The sequence below is a fragment of the Nicotiana sylvestris genome, chromosome 2, assembly GCF_000393655.2.
Source record: "Nicotiana sylvestris chromosome 2, ASM39365v2, whole genome shotgun sequence".
Classification (NCBI taxonomy): domain Eukaryota; kingdom Viridiplantae; phylum Streptophyta; class Magnoliopsida; order Solanales; family Solanaceae; genus Nicotiana; species Nicotiana sylvestris.
In genome coordinates, this window is record NC_091058.1 from 5959931 (window position 1) to 5984099 (window position 24169).

Genomic DNA, 24169 nt, shown 5'->3' on the forward strand with positions numbered 1-24169 from the left:
ACCCAAGAACTTACCCAAGCCAAACACTATGGAATCAATTACACAAAAGATCGACCAATAGATAATTGTATCCCACCAAAGAAAAAACAAAAAGTATCAAAATAATTCTCCTAACCCAAACCCTAGTAAAAACCTCGAGAACCCTAACAGAATGCCACAAAAATGCCTAACCTAAGCTCACCACAGCGGCAAAAAACAGATGCAGCCTCTGTCCAGAAGCAACCAACGAACCAAAAGGAGGTTAGGGACTCAAACAACAAATACTCACTGGATAATACCTATTACCCAGTAGGTAAAATTGGACATCCCCCACATCCCTTCGTAAACTACAACCAACAAAAGTACAATACCCTATCCAATGACCTAAGTGTAAGCACGTGATTTTTGCCCTATGAAAGAATTACTCCCAAAAATTCAAAATAAAATAATTTTCCTTGTGTGCAATTTTTGTGTTCTTCGTGGCATTTCTGTGTAATTATTTGCATTTTGTCTTTGCATGTTTATTTGTTAGGTTAATAAAAAATATATAAAATATGTCGCATTTGCGTTTAATATTTAATTAAGTTTGTTTACAAAACGAAAAAATTATAAAAATAATGTACTCTGCATTTTTAGCACTTAATGTCCAAATTGGGTGATTTTCTCGTTAGTCGCTATTTAATTGTGTGTTAACTGTTATTAAGAGTTAATTAGTATTTCGAGATAATTTTGGGTTTTATAATTTAATCTTAGCATTCTAGCTTTATTATTATTTAGGAAAATTGAATAAATAGAAAAGGATAAAAATAGTAGAGATCAGATTGGGCTTTTTCCTCAATTGTAAGTCACAGGCCCAAAGAGACCCAATCTTCCCAAACGACCCAGTCCATTTCGAACTGGGTCGACCTAGTCCATAACCCAAAAAGACCCAAACCCCATTTTCATTTTTTTTTCCTTTCATTTTTCATAAAAAAGCAAAACAAAACAAAAAAAAATAAACCAAAAAAAAAGAAAAACCTAAGACTACCCGCAACCCCCCCCCCCTCTCTCTTCTTCTTCCTCTCTTTCTCTCCTTCTTCTCCAAATATCCTCCCATGGAAGCCCCTCCCCCTCACACCCCTTCTCCCTCACGTCACACACAGCACATATACACACACATACGCGACGCATACACACACAACTCGTCGATCTCCCTCTCTTGTCCGCCATGGTTGCGTCTTCAAGATTTTGCCACTGCGTCCATTGCTTTGCTTCTTCTTCCTCGTCACATGCTGCCCGCCATGGCTGCGTTTATAGCTCTTCAAAATGATCAAAAGATCTCATCATTGCTGTTCGCCATGGCTGCGTCTCCATGCTCTTCAAACGAGCACGAGATCCCGTCGTATTGTTGCCCGTTGTTTCCTCTTCTTCGCTCGTCGCTACTGCTGTTTCTCCTTCTTCATCCGGCGAGTTGCTCCAGCCATGGCTGCTGCCACGCTGCCATGGACTACCACCAAACGACACCTGAACAAGACGACCATCTAGCTTCGGACTGCTGCTGCGTTCTTCACTGTCCATTTGCTGCTGCCCGCGCTCCTTATCCTCCAAGATCACGTTGGATTCTTCTTCTCCAAGATCATGTCATTGTTGTTGTTGCATTTCTTCATTGTTCGCGCTGCTGCCATGCTTCCTTCTCCGTCCTTTTCCAAACAAACAAACTACTTTCCGTTCGAGTTCGTCGTCGCTTCGATCCGGTTAGTAGATTTGAGTTTCATGTTGCCCGTATTTTTATTTTGATATTCTCGGATCTAAAATCGATAAATGTTCGATTCTTGTTTTGTTCGTGTCTATTGTTGAATTAATTTTCTAGTTTGTTCATATGTTTTGTTGATTTAATTTTAAGATTTAAATGTAACTTTGATTAATTAGTTTTTCAGCTTATTTCATGTGCTTTTATTTATTTTTGTAAAAAGAAATTGTTAGTTTGATTTTAATGTTGTTAGATTCGAATTGAAATTTAATTAATTGTTTTTCAGTTTATTTCATGTGTTTTATTTGTTTTTGTAAAAGAAATTGTTAGTTTAATTTTTAATGTTGTTATAATCAATTGAAATTTAATTACTTATTTTGGTTTGTTTCATGTGTTTTTATTTATTTTCGTAAAAGAAATTGTTAGTTTAATTTTAATATGGTTAGATTCAAGTTGAAATTCAATCAATTATTTCTTCGGTTTATTTTATTCGTTTAAAAGAATTAAGTTGTAATATAGAAATATGTTAGTTTAATCGCTTGAATCTGTTCTTTGTTGTTTAATTTAGATTTAATTCGTGTTTATTGATTGTTTGAAGTTCGTTTTAATCTAGTGAATTAATGTGAGTTTATGTTTTGGTTTGTAATCTTTGATTTTGTTTGAATCATGAATCTTTGTTATAATATTGTTGGATTTAATTTGAAGATTAATTGATTAGTTGAGTTTTAGTGATTTGAATCTGTTCATTTATTTTGTTTAATTTGAATATATTTGTTTGTTAATATTATTGAATATGCAAATATATGTGTTGTTAAAAAAATATCGTTCAGTCAAAATAATTCCGATTATTGATTCGTTGTTCATAGTTTAAGTTGGAATTCGTTGATTGAACTGGATTAAGGATTGGTTATAGCTGGTAATTTAATTTTAGGTTCTTAGATAATTTTGAAGTTAAACAGATTTTGAATCGGGGCGTAACAGTAGTTTTAGGGGTAAAATGGAAATTAACCAATTACAAATTATTTAATTATGGTGGGGACCAGACATAATGATAAAAGCAAAAAGGAAAAGGCGTGTAATGATGTCTACTTTGCAAAAAGAGGGAACATGGGGGCCCACTTTGACTACTTTTCAAAAAAAGAGAACACGGAGGGCCCACGTTGACTACTTTTACTAAAGTAAAAGTGTGATTAATAATAAAAGTTAAAGGGTCCACATAGTGGAAGGATTAGGTCTTGCTTGGATATATAAGAGACTCATTTGACACTTAATAGGGAGGAGAATTTTTTGGGAGAGATAAAAAATTTCAGAACTAAAGAGGAGATAAGAACATACTTTTAATCTTGAAGAAGAGGATTTCTAAAATATCTGAATACTATTTTCCGTATATTCCTGAGTGTGATTTCTGCCTACTGTTTGCTTCCGGGATTTTCAATTGGTTTCTTGAATTAACTGTTGGTCCTTTGTTATTGCTTTATTGGGTGGTTGCTGGAATTTTTGTTCGGTTTTCAAGTCTACTACTGGGTTTTCTGACTGTTGATTGTTTGTTGTTGCCGCGCTGTTGCTACTGCTGCTGATCCTATTCTTCCTTTCTTTGTATTCAAATACCAGGTACACTACTCTGAATCATTTCAACATATGTATTGAAGATGAAATGAAATGGCCGGAAGATTTAAGTTTTTTTTAAATTATAGAATATTCGCATTTTTAGTTAAATATTCATTATGTGTCTCATGTTATGTAAATGGTAGAAGTATTTATTATGCGAAATATTAAACTGCGGGACTAGTGGATGGGTGTCAGTATGAACACCATAAGTATTAGTTTCGGCTTTGTTAATTTTTTAGCTTAAAATCGCATTCAAATCGTTAGTAAATATTCAATACGGGAAACCGACTTAATTTGAGGGAAGGTTAGTAAACTCTAGATTTGAATTTGCAAATTTTGAAATAGAAGCAATTTGAGTTTTCTTTCTATCTTTAAATTTTGTTAATAACAAAGGCCCGCAAATAATAGGCAAACATAATAGGCCAATAATTTTGTAGAATCTGCAGGCTTACAAATATTTTCGTTTTTTTATTATTATTTTATTTTTTTCGTCATTTATTCAATTTTTTTTTTGAAAAAAAAACTTGATAAAGAAATTTGTAAAAAATAAAAATAAAAAATATTTTTTTTACAAAATATTTTCATTTTTTAAGAAAAAAACTGAAATGATGTTTTAATGGGTGATTCAACGTTGCAAGGCTAAGAGCATTAATCCATTAGGTGCGAGTTTGAGCAAAATGAGTCAACGTTTAAGTTTAATAAACTTTTTAATAAGCTTTAGTAATTATGGTTAAATCTAGTTTTAAATGGTTTTGAATAACTAATTTCAATAGTTTTTTTTATAACAATGTAAGCTTTAAGTTAGCTATAATCAGGATCTTTTGATTTTTTTTAATTGTCGAACTTCGTAAAAATTTTACAATTTCGAATTTTTTTATTTATTTTTAGTAAAATTCCTTTCTATTAATATTTGTCTTAATCTAGCAATTAGTATGTTATGTGTTATTATTTTTAAGCTCGTAATTAATTAGGATTTTCTTTCTTTATTTTAGAGACTAATTTTAATAGAAAAATGTAGTCGCTTTAGGATTTGTCCACTTAAAATAAATGAGATGAGTCTCGCCTAGTAAAATGTATAGATTGCGGGGCCCTCACAAATGTATGCATTAAATACTTAGAACATCAGAGTTGGCCGTCTAGAGAAATTTTACGGCCTTTCCCAAAACAACAATACGCTAGTCGTTCTAGGCGCGCCTTTAATAATTTAATTTCCTTAAACTTGGGTGCACATTGATGTGACCCAAATTCAAAATCTCAACGGAGTCAAAGTGTGTCGACGACCACGGGTACATTGATTGTAACGCGGTTCGAGATACATTTTCACAACGTTGCAGTTCCTTGTAAAAAATAATAATAGTAATTATGAAAGCGGTAAAAAGTTAAAATTTGCACATAAGTTCATATTTGTATAAAATCAGATAATCAAGCCGAATATAACAGTTGAGCGACCGTGCTAGAACCACGGAACTCGGGAATGCCTAACACCTTCTCCCGGGTTAACAGAATTCCTTATCCGGATTTCTGGTACGCAGACTGTAATATGGAGTCATTCTTTTCCTCGATTCGGGATTAAAATTGGTGACTTGGGACACCCTAAATCTCCCAAGTGGCGACTCTGAAATAAATAAACAAATCCCGTTTCGATTGTCCTTTAATTGGAAAAACTCCCTTGTACCCTCGCGGGTATGGAAAAAGGAGGTGTGACAGCTCTGGCGACTCTGCTGGGGAGTATACCCAGATCCAATGGTTCAGGGTTAGAAATTCGAGCCTTTGATAAACTGTTATAATGTTGCTTTATTATCTGATATTTTCATATGATACATGCTTAATGTGCAAAATGATGTCTTGTTACCGCTTTGATATTATCTGACTGTATATATAAACTGTGCTGAACCCTTCTCTCCTCACCTCTGGGGATGTGCTTACTGGTTGAGACTCCCTATTATGTTAGTGTCATACCCTGAAATAAAAAAGAGGCTCGGACAAGTTACTAAGTCGGATGGCCTTTTGGTTCCCGGAAAGTTGCCCCCTCCTCGACTCGAGTTGTCCGCTCGGGTAAGCCAGGTTTAGAACAAAAAACCCAGGTTTGAAACTTAATATAACAAAACTTCATGTCGGATCCCTAGTAGGAACGATTATTTGCATCATGTTGCATTTGACTTAGGGGACTCAACACAAACACAGGGGTTGGGTCCGTCTAGGATTAGCAACCTGAAATGAAAAGACCATCCTGATGCATCCTATTTATGCTGTGCATTTATTTGTTCCAAACCCGCATGTTGACCGGCTTTAATCTTGGGAACGTTGGAAAATTGAAAAAAAAAGGAAGAAAAAGAGAGAAATAACAAATAGGGAGTTAATTGATTCTTTTAGAAAACCGAGTGTCCAAGTACTATCAGAACTCTGCCGATTTTTTTTAAAAAAATATTTTAATTTTTAATTTTTTATTTATTTACCCATAATAAAAAAAAATAGAGAGAAATAAAAAGCATTCAGTGTAGGAAAGAATCCTTTATTTTAGTTTGCTTTGTTTTCAAAAAACAAACAGGAAGGAAAAATAGTGTCTTTTGCTAAAAAATGGAAAATATATTTGTTTTCAAAATTAATTGGTTTATTGGCCCGAACTACGCTGGTTTGATTCTCAATGGGTGTGAGATACGTAGGCAACCCTCATCGGGTCCAACCTCCCTTTTTGTAAAAAATATCCAAAAAGTCTATTTTAATTTTCGTTATAAATAAGTCGGATGATGCCGTTTTTTGCAAAAATAGCCGAATGTTCCTAAACAGAACGCCGGAAGGCTGACATTGCATAAACGACCATCTTTGGTCATCATTTTTGATTTTTGACCAGTTGACTCTCGCAACCTTAAATGCTTCGTTCTCGAAGTGCTAAAAGGCCGCATTTGAAAACCGAGCCCATCGTTTTGAAAAAAAAATCTTGGAAAAGAATATAGATAGTTTTATTTTGAGTCAAATAAAAGTTTTTCGTTGGCATAATCACCTTAATAAATGTGCAGGATGAGCACAATACAAAACGAACCCTTTTCAATAATGACCAAGATCCCTTTTGAGTTGCGATTATGGTGGAATGACCTAGGCAAGGAAGGGCAAGACAAAGTAAAGAAGTATCTGAAAGATCTCCCGGATTTGCTAAACATCCAGCCTCGGGGTGATATTATCAGATCATTGGTCACTTGTTGGGATTCAGCACATAATGTATTCCACTTCTCGGACTTTGAGCTCTTCCCGACATTGGAAGAAATAGCGGGATACATCGGAAATGATGAAGCTCTGTTAAGGTTCAAGTACTTGATTGCACCCAGGGCCGTCACTGTACACCGGTTTCTGGATTCCCTAAAAATACCCCGAACATTTCACCATCCAGATTTTGCAAAAGGTTTCTGCAGTCTCCGCCTCATATATGCTAGATACGGCCACGTGGGCGGGTTCAATAAGCCAGACTTCAAACTATGCAGTAGAGATAACCGACAGAAGTGGGATGAACACAGGCTGGTAGCTTTTATGATAGCTTTTTTGGGTCTTATAGTATTCCCAAGGAAAGACGGAAACATTGATTTGAAAGTAGCTGGGGTCGTCAGTACCTTGCTCACCCAAGATAAAAGCACTCTGGCGCCTATGATTATGGCTGACATCTTCCGGGCTCTCACTGCTTTCCGAGCCGGGGGCAACTTTTTCGAGGGATGTAACCTATTGTTGCAAATGTGGATGACCGATAATTTATGCCACCGCTCCCAGCTCTTGGGTTACGGTTCGCCCGAGAAGACTTGCATTGGAGAATTTTACACAAGAATCAAAGGGGTTAGTCTACCCGAGGAAGTCACAGCTTGGATGTCATTCTTCCGAACTCTCACTGCCAACCAAATCCAGTGGATGCTCGGATGGTTGCCTGTTGAGGAAATCCTATACATGCCGGCAACCAGGCCCCACTTTCTGTTGATGGGACTCAAAAGCATCCAACCCTATGTACCGTATCGGGTTTTGAGGCAACTTGGGAGGTATCAAGTAGTTCCGAAAGATGAAGACTTGAGTACCCGGGTGGTTGAAATCAGTCCTGACGGTCGGTTCCCCGAAAAAGAAGTTCGCTAGATCTGGAGTGAGTGTCAACATTTGACGGCAAATACTTGCGTGTTGGATACAGCTAAAGGAGAAGTTTCCCCGGGGTATCACGCTTGGTTCAGAGGTGACACGTCCTGCGGGAGACCAGCTAAAAGACCTCATCTCATAGATTTTGCTGAGTCATCCCAGGAGCAATGGAACTGGTTAGCAAAGGAAAAGGGTTATCGGGCGGAGATCGGTGAGTTGAAGCAACAAGTTGAAAGTCTGAAATTCAATAACAGTGTGCAAGTTGCTGCGGATCGAGGTGAAAGGAATAGATTGGCCCAAGAAAATGAAGAACTTAGGGCCCAAATCCAGAAATTGAGAATGGCTCCTGATAAACAACCAAGGAGTCGATCAGATGAGCAGTTGATAAAAGGGCTGAAAAATGAAGTCAGGGAATGGCGGTATGGTTTAGAAAAATCTGAGAACATCATGGCAAAACTCAAAGCACAGTGGGGTACAAGAGCAGATAAGCATCGCCGATACTTGAATCAATTGAAACGCGACCACGAGAAAGCTCTTGCCAACATGAAGAGAAAGGTGGCTACACTTGAGGGTAAAGCAGTTAAGCAGGCTGAGGATTTCCAAATTGAAAGCGGACACTGTTACGACTTGTTGGCCCAAATGGAGGTAGAAGTGCGGCAACTGAAAAATCAGCATATGCAGGATTCTTAGGCATTGAAAACATGCAGTGATCAAATAAAATGCCTGATTCTAGAAAAGAAGCAAGCAAGGGACATGATTAGAGCCATTGCCCGCGCCATTTTTAGAAGATGTCGCGCTTGTGAAGACATGACCCATGCTACTTTTGTCTCAGCAGTGCTGATCTATGTGAAACGGACCATGAATGAATTAGAGCAACTCAAAAGGGACTTGGAACCTAGGCCCGCGGCGAGGCCGAACGATGCCCCGCAGGCACCCATATTTGAAGCTTTAGAGTATGCGTAGTTCGTGTCTGTATTTCTTTATATATTTTTTTAGCCTATGGTTTGTCTGTCCATTGTTTTTTCACATCAAAGTGTTTCCGTAGTCTTGGAACTTGTATCTGACCTTAGTTTACGTTTGTCATTTTCTTTCTGCAAAAAGGATTTTAGTTTGTAATGTTTGTTTTAAGTAATGAAACATTGAAAATCTTTCTGCATGAACTACGTTTGGTCTCATTCGTGCGGGGTCACGATGCGTAGGCAATCTCTATAGGATTCCATCGTAATTGTTAAATAATAAAAAAATAAAAAATATAAAAAAAAGGAGAGAGAGAGGGAGAAGAAGAAAAAGGAGATTCTGGAACACTCGAAAGAGGTAAATAAAATAAGCCGGGATGATGCGTGCGGTCAGAGCAAAAGCATGTTAGAAATGGTTAACTGCCTAGGAACATTGCATCCCAATGTGCAATTACAATATTTGTTAAGACGCTAACACTGACAAGTTTGTTGTTTTTCAATCCAATACCAGTTAGTTTGTTAGGGCGTGCTGGCACAGTACCATTATCAAACAAGATCGAAAGGTCCTATACCAGAAATCATGACTGGGTCAGACAACAGCGTTGAGTCAGAAAAGACGGCCAATCAGATGCTGAAGGATGCCTTGGAGAAAATGGAAAAAATGAGGCTAGAAATGAATGAAATGCGGATAGCCTTAGCTAGAGCCCAGAAGGGACAGGAACTACCCGTTACTCCTACCCTCCAACCAATAAACACGCCGGAATACCTTTCCACTGGCCCTTCAACGAGTTTCCCAAGCCATCACTACTATCAGGGAAGAGAGGCCTATGATCACCAAGCCCCACCACCCAGTCAAAACCCTCCTCCACCAAATGTTCTCGTCTTTGTAGCATCTCCCCCAGCCCCATTGCACAGATCATCTAGCGAGCCGATGTTTCAGGCTCACGATACACAATACTACCCCCCTGAACTCACATTCAAAGCACCCGAGCCACATACCTATAATCCCCACTTTGAGGTCCCGGCGGAGATTGAAAAGCCGGCTAAGAGCCCAGAGCAGGACGAGGTGATGCGGAAATTTAAAAGCCTGGAGCAATCCTTCAGGAACATACACGGGTTAGGTAACCAAGTCAGCGTGGCTTACAAGGATCTATGCCCTTTCCCTGACGTTCAATTACCAGCAGGGTTCAAAATGCCCAAGTTCGATTTATACGAAGGGCATGGTGATCCTATGGCACATCTACGAGGTTTTTGTAGCAAAATGAGGGGAGCAGGGGGCAAAGATGAGCTATTAATAGCTTACTTTGGCCAGAGTTTGAGCGGGTCGGCGTTAGAGTGGTATACAAGACAAGATCCGAGCAGGTGGTACACCTGGGATGACTTGGCACAGGCTTTCGCAGGACATTTCCAATACAACCTTGAGATAGTCCCAGACCGTCTCACATTGCTAAAGCTCGAGAAGAAACCCGGAGAGAGCTTCCGGGAATTTGGGTTCCGATGGAGAGAACAGGCAGCCAGAGTTGATCCCCCAATGAGAGAAGGAGAAATGGTGGATTACTTCTTACAAACTCTCGAGCCAACTTACTTTGGTCACTTGGTGACGTCAGTTGGCAAATCATTTAATGAAGTTGTGAAAATGGGAGGTATGATAGAAGAGGGACTTAAGTCCAATAAGATCCTGAGTTATTCAGCAATTAAGGCAACAACTCAGGCCATTCAGAGCGGCACGGGAGGTGCGCTAGGGAAGAAAAGGAGAGAGGAGGTCACGACATTAGAGGCCGACAATTGGTCCAGATCTAGAGGTCCTTCCCCTCATTACCAACCCAGACCCCATCGTCTAAACTACCCACACATTCCAAATTACCCTCCACAACCCTACTACCAACCACAAGAACAACATTTCACCGTCCATCAAGCCCAGACATACACCCAACCTCCGGTTCGCCCACAATGGCGCGCGCCGGTTCCCCACAATACATACCCACCTCCACATAACACATACCCACCACCACAAAACACCTATCCACCACCAAGAGCCTACAGGAACCCTCCAGGGATGGGTTTCAGGGGAAATCCGGCCGCCAGAAATGAAAGATTGCAGAGGCAAAGAACTTTTACTGAGTTGGGGGAAACTTATATTGCCTTGTTCCACAAATTGAGGCAGTTGGGTTTATTAAATCCTGTTGAGCCTAGATTACCAAATCCCTTACCCCAAAATATGGATCACTCGGTAAGATGTGAATATTGTTCGGGAGCTCCCGGACATGATACCGAGAAATGTTGGAGGCTGAAACATGCAATACAAGATCTTATTGATACCAACAAGATCGAGGTACAGGCCCCGGAGGCACCCAACATTAACCAGAACCCATTGCCAAAGCACCCCGAAGCCCACATGATCGAGCTTGTGCACGAAGGAGGGGAGCCGAAGAAACCCTCACAGACAGTGATGATGATCCGTGCCACTCCGAAAGAAAAATCGATCGATGAGGAAGCAGGGGTACAGTTGAAGGGGGAAGATGTCAAGCCAGTGGTGATATTGGGGAAGAATCCATCTGCCGCTACAAGGAAACCAGAACCAGCCAAGTTGGTAATAACGGGAGCATCATCTGCACCCGTGGTTGTTGTGAAGGGGGTCTGCAGGGAACCGGTCATCATAAAACCAGTAGTCCAAACACCAGTGATTGATAGCAAGGCCGTGCCTTGGAAGTACGAGAAGGCAATGGTGATGTACAAGGGACAACAAGTGGAGGAGAATAGTTGTGAGGCGCAGGGACTGACTCGATCAGGACGATGTTTTGCTCCGGCGGAGTTGAGAAGACCCAATCCAGCTGCAACAAAGAAACCTGTGTCAGAAGAAGAAGCTGAGGAATTCTTAAAGAAGATGAAAGTGCAGGATTACTCCGTGGTCGAACAGTTGAAGAAAACACCGGCCTAGATCTCGCTGCTATCATTACTCATCCATTCGGATGAACATCGTCGGGCCCTGATGAAGATACTAAATGAAGCTCATGTGCCAAACGAGATTTCTGTAAATCACCTGGAAATGATTGCCAACAAAATTTTCGAGGTGAACAGGGTAACATTTTCAGATGATGATCTGCCAATGGAGGGCACGGAGCATAATAAAGCTCTCTACCTAACTGTCAAATGTGAAGATTCGGCAGTTACTCGGGCATTGGTGGATAATGGCTCAAGCGCTAATATTTGTCCATTATCCACCCTGAACCAGTCGAAATCGGCCACGGAAGAATCCACAAGAATAGCATTTGCGTCCGAGGATTTGACGGAAATGGAACAGCCACCGTGGGGGATATTGTACTTGAGTTGACCATCGGTCCAGTCGAGTTTGCTATGGAGTTCCAGGTATTGGATGCCGCGGTATCTTATAACCTTTTGTTGGGACGACCGTGGATCCACGCGGCCAAAGCAGTGCCATCCACATTGCATCAAATGGTCAAGTTTGAATGGAACAGACAAGATGTGGTGCTGCATGGGGAAGACGTTGCATGCACTATAGGAGGTGCCATTCATAGAAACCAACGATGACAAAGGCCCTTGAGTTTACCAGATTTTTGATGCAGTGTCAGCAAACAAGATCCCCGAGGGTACAAGCATTCCACACCCCAGAATAGCTTTTGCCACCGTCATGATAGTTTCAGAGATGCTGAGTAACGGGTTCGTGCCAGGAAAAGGTTTGGGGGCTGAACTTCAAGGTATTGTCCAACCCGTCTCTTAACCCAAGAATGTAGAGACCTTTGGGCTGGGATTCAAGCCCACATCAGCAGATGTCAGACATGCCCGTAAGATGAAGAAGAAAGTTTGGGTTCTTCCCAAGCCAGTCCCGTGCCTGTCCAGATCCTTTGTCAGAGCAGGTACCAGAAAGTTGTCGGTCCCGAAAGTTCTCGGACCAATGATTGGGCCAGATGGAGATTTAGATGAGGGCTTTGAAAGGTTGTTCGCCGGTGTCAACATGGTAGAAGCTGGAGAAGGTTCCAGTAGGGTGGATATATAATTTGTGGGGCCTAGGGCCAAGATCAACAATTGGACAGCTACTCCTCTTCCTACCCGGAGGGAGTCTTGGTAGTAGGCTTTGGATTTTCTTTTCTTGTTTCCTGGATTATTCCAGAGTTGTAATCCAGTTTTGATTTTTATTCAATAAAAGTGTGAAACTCTGTTATCCTGCATTTTAATAAAGAGTGAAAGTTTCCTTTTCTTGTTTTGTTTTAATTTTGTTTCTTCTTCTTTTATTTCTGAACAGTTCTCTTTGCACTGGTACTAACGATGTGGCATGCACAACGGATCTTCAACCCAGTCTAAATAATCAATCTGATTCTGAATTAATCGCACAAGAGATTGATTACGATGATGAATCGGAATACAAAGAGGAGGATGCCTTCGAAGAGATAAACAGAGAGTTGAGCCAGTTCGAAGAGAAACCTAAGCCCAATTTGAGTTACACTGAAGCAGTCAATTTGGGGGATGTCGACAATGTCAGGGAAACCAAAATCAGCATCCACATTGAGCCTAGCATTAGGGAAGAACTGATCAAAGCACTCATTGAGTTTAAAGATGTTTTTGCGTGGTCGTATGATGACATGCCTGGTTTAAGCACCAAGCTAGTGGTTCACAAATTACCCACTGACCCGGCATGCCATCCCGTCAAGCAGAAATTGAGGAAGTTCAAGACAGATATGAGTGTGAAGATTAAAGAAGAAGTAACCAAGCAGCTGCAAGCAAAGGTTATTCGGGTCACTCGATATCCTGATTGGTTAGCTAATGTGGTGCCAGTACCAAAGAAAGATGGGAAGATCAGGGTATGCGTCGACTACCGCAATCTGAACAGGGCCAGCCCAAAAGATAACTTTCCCTTACCCAATATCCATATCTTGATCGACAATTGCGCCGGACGAGAAATCGGATCTTTGGTGGATTGCTATGCTGGGTATCATCAGATTCTGATGGATGAAGAAGATGCAGAGAAGACAGATTTCATTACGCCATGGGGGACTTATTGCTATCGGGTAATGCCATTCGGTTTAAAGAATGCTGGGGCAACGTACATGAGAGCAATGACTACTGTGTTCCATGATATGATGCACAAAGAGATTGAGGTGTACGTAGATGATGTGATCATCAAATCCAAGCGTTAGGAAGACCACGTAGCAGACCTTAGGAAGTTTTTTGAAAGACTTCGAAGGTACGACATTAAGCTCAACCCAGCCAAATGTGCATTTGGTGTTCCATCTGGAAAGCTGTTGGGATTCATCGTCAGTCGGCGAGGCATTGAGTTGGACCCGTCAAAGATCAAATCCATCCAGGAATTGCCGCCCCCGAGGAATAAAACAGAAGTAATGAGTCTGTTGGGAAAGTTGAACTATATCAGCAGGTTCATCGCTCAGCTCACAGCGACTTGTGAACCCATTTTTCGGCTACTGAGGAAAGATGTTGCAATAGAGTGGACGACAGAATGTCAGGAAGCCTTCGACCAAATCAAGGGGTATCTATCAAACCCACATGTGTTGGTTCCACCTGAACCAGGAAGACCGTTGATTCTCTATCTAACGGTACTGGAAAATTCATTTGGGTGCGTACTGGGGCAACATGACATCACAGGAAGGAAAGAGCAAGCCATCTATTATCTCAGCAAGAAGTTTACAGTCTATGAGGTCAAGTACACTCAGCTTGAGAAGACATGTTGTGCCCTAACTTGGGTAGCACAGAAGTTCAAGCATTATCTGTCGTCGTACACCACTTACCTTATTTCACGCCTGGTTCCATTGAAGTATATTTTCCAGAAGCCTATGCCCACAGGGAGATTGGCAGAATGGCAGATATTACTCACAGAGTTCGACATTATCTATGTGACGAGGACGGCCATGAAAGCCCAAGCATTGGCTGATCACTTGGCTGAGACTCCTATTGATGAAGAATACGAGCCTTTAAGGACGTATTTTCCAGATGAAGAAGTGATGCATATAGAGGAGTTAGAACTGACTGAGGAACCAGGATGGAAGCTTTACTTTGATGGGGCTGCGAATGCGAAAGGGGTTGGAATAGGAGCGGTACTTATTTCTGAAACAGGACATCACTATCCTGTTACAGCTCGGCTACGTTTCTATTGTACCAACAACATGGCTGAATATGAGGCATGCATTTTGGGCCTACGATTGGCTGCAGACATGGATGTTCTGGACGTCTTGGTCTTGGGAGACTCGGACCTCCTAGTACATCAGATTCAGAGTGAATGGGAAACACGTGATTTAAAGTTTATACCTTATCGACAATGTTTGCACGATCTGAGCAAGCAATTTCGATCAGTGGAGTTCAGACACATCCCGAGAGTTCACAATGATGTGGCCGATGCTTTAGCCACTTTGGCATCGATGTTGCACCATCCAGACAAAATCCATGTTGACCCATTGCATATTCAGGTTCGTGATCAGCATGCCTACTGCAACGTGATAGAAGAAGAAATGGATGGCGAACCATGGTTTTATGATGTCAAGGAATATCTCAGGATAGGGATATATCCGGAGCAGGCAACCGGAGATCAAAAGAGAGCCATTCGATGACTGGCAAATGGATTTTTCCTCAGCGGAGGAATGTTGTACAAAAGAACCCCAGATCTGGGATCGCTGAGATGTATTGATGCGGGTCAAGCCACGATAGTGATGACAGATGTACATGCTGGAGTCTGTGGGCCCCATATGAGCGGATATGTATTGGCAAAGAAGATTATGCGAGCGGGATATTATTGGCTTACTATGGAGCATGATTGTATCAGTTTCATGCGAAAGTGCCATCAGTGTCAAATCCACGGAGATCTGATTCATTCTCTACTAACGGAATTGCACACAATGTCAACACCATGGCCATTTGTGGCATGGGGCATGGATGTCATTGGGCCTATTGAGCAGGCAGCTTCGAACGGTCACAGGTTCATTCTGGTAACCATCGATTATTTCACTAAATGGGTTGAAGCCAAAACTTTCAAGTCAGTAACCAAGAAGGCAGTGGTGGATTTTGTCCATTCCCATATCATCTGTAGATTTGGGATCTCGAAAGTGATAATCACGGACAATGGTGCTAATCTTAACAGCAACTTGATGAGAGAAGTATGTGAACAGTTTAAGACTACACACCGTAATTCCACCCCGTATAGGCCCAAGGCGAATGGAGAGGTTGAGGCAGCCAACAAAAACATAAAGAAGATATTGAGGAAAATGGTTGAATGATCCAGACAATGGCATGAAAAGCTACCATTTGCATTGTTGGGATACCGCACTACTGTTCGTACTTCAATAGGTGCGACTCCTTATTTGTTGGTATACGGAACTGAAGTAGTAATACCAGCAGAAGTTGAAATTTCATCCCTTCGAATTGTCGCTGAGGCCGGGATTAATGATGATGAATGGGTCAAAGCCCGACTAGAGAAGTTGAGCTTGATTGATGAAAAAAGATTGGCAGCAGTATGCCATGGCCAATTATATCAGAAGAGAATGGCAAGAGCATACAATAAGAAGGTGCGCCCCAGGAAATTTGAAGTGGGGCAGCAGGTATTGAAACGGATCCTCCCACATCAGATTGAGGCAAAAGGCAAGTTCGCCCTGAATTGGCAAGGGCCGTATGTCGTGACCAGAGTATTATCCAATGGCGCTTTATGTCTGACAGATGTCGAAGGAAGATGCATCGACATGGCTATCAATTCTGATGCAGTCAAGAGATATTACGTGTAATTCTCTTTTGTTGTTTATTTGTTTGTTTGTACTTGGTGTTTATCGGATAATGAAATGACAGAGGTAATTCTTTCTTCTATCCAAACACTGTTACCCTTGCTTTACCCCTTTGAGCCTTACTTATTCTTTCATACCCCTCTCTTGAAATCATTAACAAAAATGAAAATTAATGAAAAAAAGAAAAGAAGGAAAATAATAACAAAAAAAGGGAAGTTCGCAAAAAAATAAAATAATGGAACTGAGTGAACTACGTTCGGCCTGATTCCTCAAAGAGGATACGTAGGCGCCTCACGGCTCGGTCGTAATGTAACAAAAGTCAAAAAAAAAATTCCCCGAGTAAAACTGGGGCAGAAGTTATGTTTAAAATTTTGAAGAAAAAAAAAAGAGAAGGTTTTGATTCCAAGAGTTGTAATGTTTCACCCATCAAAGTTATTTTGAATTTTTATATCCTTTCTTTTAAGTCCCACATAAAACCCATACTGATATCCAAAAAAGACCTCCCAATCAGTATACGAGAGGTGCCAAGACAGTCAAGTGAATGTCGAGGATAACACGTTGGTCCCCGACCCAATAAGGATCATGAGCTGAAAGAATTGATAGCCATGGGAATTCCCAGCAGAGAGAATCTTACCGGCAATACTCCAATCCCCGGCTGAGAGAAGCAAAATGAGAGAGTCTTATCGGTGAAAACCTTCACAGGCACCATAAGGCAACGAGAGTTGTGAGAACTGAGAGAGTCTTATCAGTGGAAACCCCTCGAAGGGCACTATGAGGCGACAAGATAGATTGGCGGAAGGAATCCGCATTTTGCGAAGAATTGGGACACCTATTTATCCCTAGCAAGTGAGGATATCAGAAAGATTGATCGACACAAATAGACTGGGTTGATTAATCCGGAATGCACAACATGATCGTTAGAATCGGTTATACCACCCAGATAAGTTCATTTCTTTTCTTTTCTCCAGCATTTGTTCAGAAAGATTTTCTCTTTTTCTATGCTTTCATTTCTTTGTTTAAAAGACTTTCTCCAGAAATTTATTTTTTAGAAAGGTCTTTCAAAGCTTACTACCAGTTGCCAAAATAGTACAATGCAAAATGAGAAGAGGACAGGCCAGAGACAAGGCGATAAGACAAAAGACGTTGGTTGCAAGGCCAAATAATATTTGTCTAAAATGGCAAGGAAAGTACGGAAAGAACCGGAAAAACAGCATGTTGAACAAATCGTGGGCTAAGTTCCAAGAGGATCCCCAGCAGAACTCCGACCGATTATCGACCAAAGTTCCGAGGTGGTCGGACAACACAGAGTGGGAAGGGAGGAAAGTAAAATGTATTTTCAGCAAAATAACCCCTAGCAAGTTTCAAGACACAGAACGGAGAAGTAATAAATGGAAGAACCATCCCTAGCAGAATGTTATCCCCAGCAAATAACAGCATCCCCAACAAGTTTTGGGAACGCCAAACAGGAATAAGGGAGAAAGGGAAGAACCATCCCCAGCAGGAGCGGCACGACCACTCACCATGTTTTAAAACTAACAAATTTTCTTTGATTTGAAGCATGAAAAGGAAATCTTATTAATGGCGAAAAACATGTCACAAGGAAAGGCACCAGAACTGGGGCAGAAAGTTTTCTGCCACCGTTGAAAATTTTCTCGGAAACACGAGGAAACAAATTCAAGTTATTACTTAGAATTAGGCGCCCACCTGTATAATGCAGGCATACCTTTCAGTTTTTCATTTCCTGTTCTAGGCGCCCACCAGTATAATGCGGGAATACATTTATGTCTTTTCATTTCATGTCCTCGGTCGCCCACCAGTATAATGCGGGCATACCTTTCAGTTTTTCATTTCATGTCCTCGGTCGCCCACCAGTATAATGCGGTCATACCTTTCAGTTTTTCATTTCCTGTCCTCGGTCTCCCACCAGTATAATGCGGGCATACCTTTCAGTTTTTCATTTCATGTCCTCGGTCGCCCACCAGTATAATGCGGGCATACCTTTCAGTTTTTCATTTCCTGTCCTCGGTCGCCCACCAGTATAATGCGGGCATACCTTTCAGTTTTTCATTTCATGTCCTCGGTCGCCCACCAGTATAATGCGGGCATACCTTTCAGTTTTTCATTTCATGTCCTCGGTCGCCCACCAGTATAATGCGGAAATACATTTCTGTCTTTTCATTTCATGTCCTCGGTCTCCCACCAGTATAATGCGGGCATACATTTTTGTTTTCATTTCATCGGTCGCCCACCAGTATAATGCGGGCATACCTTTCAGTTTTTCATTTCATGTCCTCGGTCGCCCACCAGTATAATGCGGGAATACATTTCTGTCTTTTCATTTCATGTCCTCGGTCGCCCACCAGTATAATGTGGGCATACCTTTTAGTTTTTCATTTCATGTCCTCGGTCGCCCACCAGTATAATGCGGGCATACCTTTCAGTTTTTCATTTCCTGTCCTCGGTCGCCCACCAGTATAATGCGGGCATACCTTTCAGTTTTTCATTTCATGTCCTCGGTCGCCTACCAGTATAATGCGGGAATACATTTCTGTCTTTTCATTTCATGTCCTCGGTCGCCCACCAGTATAATGCGGGCATACATTTCATATTTTTCACTCAGGCACCCACCTGTATAACGAGAGGAATACTTTTCAGTCTTATACTGCAGATCTTGAAATCAGTAACCCACCGGAATGCAGAAGGTTACAACAGGAATGCCCAGCAGAAAATAATAAAAAATCCCCAGCACCGGAAAGCAGAAGGTTGCAACAAGAGGTCCCAGCACAAATTCAAGCGCATGAGTCAAAAGGAAGAAAGACGCGTCTTGAAAGAAGCGGCCTATGAACATCAAATTATGCCCAGCATAACAAATTTAATTAAGGAGGCCATATCCCCAGCGGACCGAACAAAATGATGAAAACTGGTATTCAGAAAAGCAAGAGGCCAGTTTCATCCCCAAGTTCTCGGAAGAAAGGCACCAGAAGAAGCACAAGCCGACAAGAAAGCAGGGCAACAAGAACGAGTTAAAGATAGATGAGATTTTATGATCCGTAGTCTAGCCTAGCCTCTTGTTTTCTTTTAATCACGGTGTAACAAGGAGATCGATAAGCAGTGGTAATAGCGTGCAACAGCAGTAACATTGCAGTCCCATGGTAGTCCCAGCTACCAAAACTTCCCGAACTACATTAACCTGATTCCCCTTTAGCCAGGGATATGTAGGAAACCTTTGAAGCAAAGGTTCGGTTAAACCTTTTTCAAAAAAATGCTTCACACGGAGTACTCGGATGGGCAAAAATCGCTTGCTTTATCTTTGCACGAAAACCCTTCGTGTCTTCGGGCAAAGAGGGGCAGCTGTAAGCACGTGATTTTTGCCCTATGAAAGAATTACTCCCAAAAATTCAAAATAAAATAATTTTCCTTGTGTGCAATTTTTGTGTTCTTCGTGGCATTTCTGTGTAATTATTTGCATTTTGTCTTTGCATGTTTATTTGTTAGGTTAATAAAAAATATATAAAATATGTCGCATTTGCGTTTAATATTTAATTAAGTTTGTTTACAAAACGAAAAAATTATAAAAATAATGTACTCTGCATTTTTAGCACTTAATGTCCAAATTGGGTGATTTTCTCGTTAGTCGCTATTTAATTGTGTGTTAACTGTTATTAAGAGTTAATTAGTATTTCGAGATAATTTTGGGTTTTATAATTTAATCTTAGCATTCTAGCTTTATTATTATTTAGGAAAATTGAATAAATAGAAAAGGATAAAAATAGAAGAGATCGGATTGGGCCTTTTCCTCAATTGTAAGTCACAGGCCCAAAGAGACCCAATCTTCCCAAACGACCCAGTCCATTTCGAACTGGGTCGACCCAGTACATAACCCAAAAAGACCCAAACCCCATTTTCATTTTTTTTTTCTTTCATTTTTCATAAAAAAGCAAAACAAAACAAAAAAATATAAACCAAAAAAAAAAGAAAAACCTAAGACTACCCGTAACCCCCCCCCCTCTCTCTTCTTCTTCCTCTCTTTCTCTCCTTCTTCTCCAAATATCCTCCCATGGAAGCCCCTCCCCCTCACACCCCTTCTCCCTCACGTCACACACAGTACATATACACACACATACGCGACGCATACACACACAACTCGTCGATCTCCCTCTCTTGTCCGCCATGGTTGCGTCTTCAAGATCTTGCCACTGCGTCCATTGCTTTGCTTCTTCTTCCTCACATGCTGCCCGCCATGGCTGCGTTTATAGCTCTTCAAAATGATCAAAAGATCTCATCATTGCTGTCCGCCATGGCTGCGTCTCCATGCTCTTCAAACGAGCACGAGATCCCGTCGTATTGTTGCCCGTTGTTTCCTCTTCTTCGCTCGTCGCTACTGCTATTTCTCATTCTTCATCCGGCGAGTTGCTCCAGCCATGGCTGCTGCCACGCTGCCATGGACAACCACCAAATGACACCTGAACAAGACGACCATCTAGCTTCGGACTGCTTTGACTACTTGGGGGCCCACTTTGACTACTTTTCAAAAAGAGGGAACACGGAGGGCCCACGTTGACTACTTTTACTAAAGTAAAAGTGTGAGTAATAATAAAAGTTAAAGGGTCCACATAGTGGAAGGATTAGGTCTTGCTTGGATATATAAGAGACTCATTTGACACTTAATAGGGAGGAGAATTTTTTGGGAGAGATAAAAAATTTCAGAACTAAAGAGGAGATAAGAACATACTTTTAATCTTGAAGAAGAGGATTTCTAAAATATCTGAATACTATTTTCCGTATATTCCTGAGTGTGATTTCTGCCAACTGTTTGCTTCCGGGATTTTCAATTGGTTTCTTGAATTAACTGTTGGTCCTTTGTTATTGCTTTATTGGGTGATTGCTGGAATTTCTGTTCGGTTTTCAAGTCTACTACTGGGTTTTCTGACTGTTGATTGTTTGTTGTTGCTGCGCTGTTGCTACTGCTGCTGATCCTATTCTTCCTTTCTTTGTATTCAAATACCAGGTACACTACTCTGAATCATTTCAACATATGTATTGAAGATGAAATGAAATGGCCGGAAGATTTAAGTTTTTTTTTAATTATAGAATATTCGCATTTTTAGTTAAATATTCATTATGTGTCTCATGTTATGTAAATGGTAGAAGTATTTATTATGCGAAATATTAAACTGCGGGACTAGTGGATGGGTGTCAGTATGAACACCATAAGTATTAGTTTCGGCTTTGTTAATTTTTTAGCTTAAAATCGCATTCAAATCGTTAGTAAATATTCAATACGGGAAACCGACTTAATTTAAGGGAAGGTTAGTAAACTCTAGATTTGAATTTGCAAATTTTGAAATAGAAGCAATTTGTATTTTCTTTCTATCTTTAAATTTTTTTAATAACAAAGGCCCGCAAATATTAGGCAAACATAATAGGCCAATAATTTTGTAGAATCTGCAGGCTTACAAATATTTTCGTTTTTTTATTATTATTATTTTATTTTTTTCGTCATTTATTCAGTTTTTTTTTTGAAAAAAAAAACTTGAAAAAGAAATTTGTAAAAAAAAAAAAAAAAATTTTTTTACAAAATATTTTCATTTTTTAAGAAAAAAAAATGAAATGATGTTTTAATGGGTGATTCAACGTTGCAAGGCTAAGAACATTAATCCATTAGGTGCGAGTTTGAGCAAAATGAGTCAACGTTTAAGTTTAATAAACTTTTTAATAAGCTTTAGTAATTATGGTTAAATCTAGTTTTAAATGGTTTTGAATAACTAATTTCAATAGTTTTTTTATAACAATGTAAGCTTTAAGTTAGCTATAATCAGGATCTTTTGATTTTTTTTAATTGTCGAACTTCGTAAAATTTTTACAATTTCGAATTTTTTTATTTATTTTTAGTAAAATTCCTTTCTATTAATATTTGTCTTAATCTAGCAATTAGTATGTTATGTGTTATTATTTTTAAGCTCGTAATTAATTAGGATTATCTTTCTTTATTTTAGAGACTAATTTTAATAGAAAAATGTAGTCGCTTTAGGATTTGTCCACTTAAAATAAATGAGATGAGTCTCGCCTAGTAAAATGTATAGATTGTGGGGCCCTCACAAATGTATGCATTAAATACTTAGAACATCAGAGTTGGCCGTCTAGAGAAATTTTACGGCCTTTCCCAAAACAACAATACGCTAGTCGTTCTAGGCGCGCCTTTAATAATTTAATTTCCTTAAACTTGGGTGCACATTGATGTGACCCAAATTCAAAATCTCAACGGAGTCAAAGTGTGTCGACGACCACGGGTACATTGATTGTAACGCGGTTCGAGATACATTTTCACAACGTTGCAATTCCTTGTAAAAAATAATAATAGTAATTATGAAAGCGGTAAAAAGTTAAAATTTGCACATAAGTTCATATTTATATAAAATCAGATAATCAAGCCGAATATAACAGTTGAGCGACCGTGCTAGAACCACGGAACTCGGGAATGCCTAACACCTTCTCCCGGGTTAACAGAATTCCTTATCCGGATTTCTGGTACGCAGACTGTAATATGGAGTCATTCTTTTCCTCGATTCGGGATTAAAATTGGTGACTTGGGACACCCTAAATCTCCCAAGTGACGACTCTGAAATAAATAAACAAATCCCGTTTCGATTGTCCTTTAATTAGAAAAACTCCCTTGTACCCTCACGGATATGAAAAAAGGAGGTGTGACACTAAGACATCAATATCATCAGGATAAAAATACCCCAGGCTTTTCCACAATAGACCATGTTGTAACCAACCCAGAAAAGCAACCATCCCTCATTAATCCTAGCTTTAACTCACATAAACCCTTGGGCATTAACTCCTCCCAAACAAAAATCCAAAAGAGCCCTTCATTAATGGAGCCGACGGATGAAAGTCAAAAGAACCAATCCATGGATATAGATCCTACTATACCTATAACTAACCAATACTCCTCATTAATGCAAGTCATTATTAGCCCACAAACTAGGAACATCAACCCAACCCAACAAGCTAGCAGCCTTTTAGAAAACAAACATAGTACAAATCAACCTCACCCCTTGTCAACCCCAAGTCAAAATCATCCATTAATGAACAAGACATCTTGAATCCTAGGATAAATCAAACGTTTTCAAAGCCTAATGACCCAAGCAACAGGGCAAGGGATACAAGTAGACCTTTATATACAAGTAATAAACCCAAATCCCTTACACTACAAGACACAAATCAAAGCAAAAATAAAATACAAAATGCCAAGACTACCACCCAACAATTACAACAAGAGGTTCCCCAGGCCTCGAAGGAATGTTTGGACACGACCTCAGCAAGTGAACCAGCCCCAAACCCCTCTGATCTTCACCACAAGGCCCATCCAACCAAACTATGCTCCCCAATCTTGGTTGGAATGGGGACTAATGGTCCATGTTTTGAACATAAGTCTACAACTAGAGGGGAGAGATCTAATAGTCCAAATAGGGGATCCAAGATACCTAGCCCAGATAGTAGCGGAAGGACTCCAACTAAGCCTAAACAATGCAATGATTCGACCATGGATAAGCCCTCACCAGCTTCACCCTATGTCACTGAACCTAGGGCCACACCCATCCACATGGAACCCCCAAGCATGGTCTCAGCATCCTACACACAACCTATCCAATTCAAACTTACCACTCTACACGTCCCATGCAAACCCTCCAACCCTAACTCCCGCTTTTCAAACTACACTAGCTCAGCAAACCCCCCATCAAAACAGCCAGAATCCAAACCTCAGCAGCAGCAGTCTCTTAACTCCACTACCCCGGACAGTCACACCTCTACCCTTACAGAACTCGAGCCAAGCACAAATGGAAAAAGAGGAAGAAGTTCCAACAGAAAGAATAGTGGAGCACGGGGTGTTACGATACCCAAAAACAATGGCATTCCAAGCAAGAAAAGTAAAAAAAAGGTACATCTTAAGTTGCCCAGTGGATGAGGAAGTTCTCCATCTCCATCAGGAAAATGAACCCCCCAAGATTGTACTAGCATGTAGTGGTATTAGTGCCGACAATGTTCACACA

The 24169-nt window shown here is 40.4% G+C and overlaps 1 protein-coding gene across 1 annotated transcript; it reads left to right on the forward strand.

Annotated features, from left to right (window-relative positions):
* The first annotated feature begins 14558 nt into the window (after positions 1-14558).
* LOC138882254 (uncharacterized) lies at positions 14559-14951 on the forward strand. The gene has a single exon (XM_070162782.1). It carries the CDS (start codon positions 14559-14561, stop codon positions 14949-14951), a length of 393 nt encoding a protein of 130 aa, XP_070018883.1.
* Positions 14952-24169: the final 9218 nt, after the last annotated feature.